At 38.2% G+C, this 3,850-nt stretch overlaps 1 protein-coding gene across 1 annotated transcript; it reads left to right on the top strand.

Moving 5' to 3' along the window:
* The first annotated feature begins 240 nt into the window (after nt 1-240).
* On the top strand, nt 241-3,207 carry LOC100780552 (UDP-glycosyltransferase 89A2). The gene is made up of 2 exons (XM_003517836.5): nt 241-1,903; nt 2,963-3,207. The coding sequence occupies exon 1, from the start codon at nt 503-505 to the stop codon at nt 1,901-1,903; it is 1,401 nt and encodes a 466-aa protein (XP_003517884.1). The 5' UTR covers nt 241-502; the 3' UTR covers nt 2,963-3,207.
* The last annotated feature ends 643 nt before the right edge of the window (nt 3,208-3,850 follow it).

The following is a 3,850-nucleotide window of genomic DNA, read 5'->3' on the forward strand; positions in this document are numbered from 1 at the left end:
TACAATTAATAATATTGAAAATCAGATTAAAGTTACAGTTTTTTTTTTCAAATAAAAAAATAAAAAAGCCAAAAATCTCATATAAAAAATTAAAGAGTAGCAAAATTAAAGTACAAGCGTAACATTTAGACTGCGTTTGATTTAAGGAGAAAGAAAAGACACAAGAAAAAATTTCTGTAGATCTACCTACATCTTTCGCAACCTATTTTAATTCAAAAAAAAAATCTCATTTTTTTATCTTTTTATTTCCGTCCACAAAGCCAAACAAATTTCATAGTAAAAAATCTAGCAACAGGTCCCTCTCACAGCACACCTGATAAGTCATGATGAGTGAAGTCAAAAAGCTACTGACAACCAACAATTCTGCACCACAACTAATATTTTATTCTAGTATTCTCTTCTCAAAATGCTTTTGCTGCATATTAAGTTATCAACCCTTTCATTATATTAATCTTGCAATTGGCTAGTTCTCTGTCTTCAAATTCCAACAACACCAAACACCATGAACAAAGTTCACATCCTGGCGTTCCCATACCCAGCACAGGGCCACATCCTCCCACTCCTCGACCTCATCCACCACTTAGCCCTACGAGGCCTAACCGTCACAATCATAATCACACCAAAAAACGTTCCTATCTTAAACCCTCTCTTATCCTCGCATCCAAACACGGTCCAAACTTTAGTTCTCCCATTCCCTCCCCACCCTAACATCCCCGCTGGCGCAGAGAACGTCCGTGAGGTCGGCAACAGAGGAAACTACCCCTTCATCAACGCCCTCTCCAAACTCCAACCAGAAATTATCCACTGGTTCGCAACCCACAGTAACCCTCCTGTAGCACTCGTCTCCGATTTCTTCCTCGGTTGGACTCAGCAACTCGCTTCCCAACTCAGTATTCCTAGGATCACGTTCTACTGCTCCGGCGCGTCCTTAATCGCCATCCTCCAGCGCTGCTGGAAAAATCTACACTTTTACAATTCACAGGGAGATAATAATATTATTAATTTTCCCGAAATTCCGGGAACGCCGTCGTTTAAGAGGGAGCACCTCCCCACGTTGTTCCTCCGCTACAAGGAATCGGAGCCGGAGTCTGAGTTTGTTAGAGAGAGCATGCTTCTTAACGACGCGAGCTGGGGATGCGTGTTCAACACGTTCCGCGCGTTGGAGGGTTCTTATTTGGATCACATTAAAGAAGAGTTGGGTCATAAGAGTGTGTTTTCGGTCGGGCCGTTGGGATTGGGTCGGGCTGAGTCCGACCCAAATAGAGGATCCGAGGTTTTGCGTTGGCTTGACGAGGTGGAGGAAGAAGCGTCGGTGTTGTACGTTTGCTTTGGGAGTCAGAAGTTGATGAGAAAGGAACAAATGGAAGCATTGGCGGTGGGATTAGAAAAATCCGAAACGAGATTCGTGTGGGTGGTGAAGACGGCTTCCACGAAGGAAGAAATGGATGAAGGGTTCGGGTTGGTACCGGAGGGGTTTGCGGATCGGGTTTCGGGTCGGGGCTTGGTTGTAACCGGGTGGGCCCCACAAGTGGCGATACTGAGTCACCGAGCTGTGGGGGGGTTTGTGAGTCACTGCGGATGGAACTCGGTGTTGGAGGCGATGACGAGTGGGGTTGTGATTGTGGGGTGGCCCATGGAGGCGGATCAGTTTGTGAATGCTAAGATGTTGGTGGAAGATAGAGGGCTAGGGGTGCGGGTTTGTGAAGGGTCGGATTTTGTGCCCGACCCGGATGAGTGGGGTCAGGTCGTGAAAGCGGTTATGGTTAGAGACAGTGCTGAGAAGAGAAGAGCGAAGTTGATGAGAGAGGAAGCTATTGGGGCTGTGAGGGAAGGTGGCGAGTCTTCCATGGATGTAGAGAAGCTCGTGAAATCGTTGTTGGAGCTTGGTGTTAAACAAGGATAAGTGAGTGTTCTTCCTTAATCTATTTGTTGTGTTCTTTTATCTAAGTCTAACCTAGAGTTTACTAGACATAGTCTAAAAGCATTCAACTGCGACTGAAAGCATTCGAATATCAATTTGAAACATGCATACAAGATAAATGATAGGTCGGTTGGTATACAACCATGAAGGACCTTGGGATCATCCTTTGTTAGCATACAACAAGTAAGGATACAACAAATACATAAGTGTCAAGCCTCTGGTGCTCAAGCACAAAAAGGTCTGAATATATTATCGGAATCCGTGTGGTCAAACCTTCCTAATCTGAAGCTGCACGATGGCTGCCCACTGATTGGAAAGAACACATAATCTTCTAGCCTTGGTGGATGAGCATGAAGAGAGTCTAAGTCCTAAGTGAGAATACAAATTTTATTTGGGAAGAAACTTCAAATGTGACTTGTATTTTCAAAGCAATTAATGATTATGAAATTAAAAGTGTAATTTTTTTTTTTGATAAAATCTTATTAATATACGCTCATCATTAGATTAGATAGTGTAAAATAGTGATTCTTACACTTTGCCAGTTTTATGCATACGGTTGACTTGTGCGTGAACAACAAAGTTTAAAATTCTAAGAATATAGTTTAGTTCTGATATTATGTTAGATTTTATCTTAAAATCGTATAAAATAAAGTTGTTTAATAAATATATAAGCTATATTTCAAAAAGTAAGACAATCAATATGAGATTTAATTAAAAACATTTACTTAGTTCCTAACAAACACTATAGATTTATATTTACTTTGTTTACTTATTAGCATTTGCCTTTACATTTACCTATTTCTAACACCCCAAGGTGGCTCTTAAGTCTTAACCACAATTTAATAAATTCACTCAACTATCGTTTCTCTTCATTATAATTTTTTTTGTTTAACTTATGTTGTTTTTCTAATTTCTTATTCGTAGTTTTTTCCGCCCCGTTAAAGATTTCCACACACCTGCCTGCTTTATTTGAGTTGATTTCTTTTAGTTGATAAATTCTATCAATTTACTGATCTCTTCATTGGCTTTCAACAATGACAGTAAATAAAAATCCGGAGACAATAGGGTGGTAAGGTTCGAAGGGTCAAGGTGGTTAATACAAGACTTTTCTTCATCTTTTCTTTTCATTTTTCTTGTTTTTCATTTTTTTATTGTAATAGGTCAATTTTTGTTTTCTGTAATGTAGTTTAGTTTGTTATTTCTTTTTTGTTTAATTTGTTGTGTGATTTAAACTAGACATTTGCCTTAAATGGGTCCGGGTAATCTAGCGAATTAAATATGATTTATCTAGTTGTGTAAAATTGTGTGATTTAAACTAAACACTAATTATAACCTTAACCTTCATTCTCCCATTTTTTTTGTCCCTTTCTAGAAGGAGCTCGGCTTGCGTAATTGTAAATAAGAGGAAAAAAAGCAGATAAAATAAAGATGGTCCCAACCATTTTACTTTTGGTCTTGCCAATATTCTCAAATTTTAAAGATATCTTTTTTCACAATGCGCAACGAAAACCTACTCTACTGCAACTAGTAGGGATGTGAAAAATGTTGTACAATAGAATTGTGATTTCATTATAATCTTTTTTCGCACCTCCACTAGTTCAATGGAGGTATGTTTTCTTTGTGCAGTTGGGTGTGTGGAAATTGTACAAAATGAAACCATGATTTCATTGTGCAAGTGAGAGTCAATTAAGAAAGTATAATAAAAGTATGATTCTTTGCATGGTGTACAACAAAAACAAACTTTCATTGTAATTTTTTTATTTATTGAAAAAAGCACAATAGAAGTATGATTTCTCTGCATAAATTGTTACATAATGAAATCCTAATTTTGTGTTTGCCAGAATTCATGTTACACATCAAAATCACGATTTTGTTATATTACAATTTAGTAATACAACGCAATCGTGATTCTCTTGTGGGACAAATTTA

This window comes from Glycine max, chromosome 1 (genome assembly GCF_000004515.6).
Source record: "Glycine max cultivar Williams 82 chromosome 1, Glycine_max_v4.0, whole genome shotgun sequence".
Classification (NCBI taxonomy): Eukaryota; Viridiplantae; Streptophyta; class Magnoliopsida; order Fabales; family Fabaceae; genus Glycine; species Glycine max.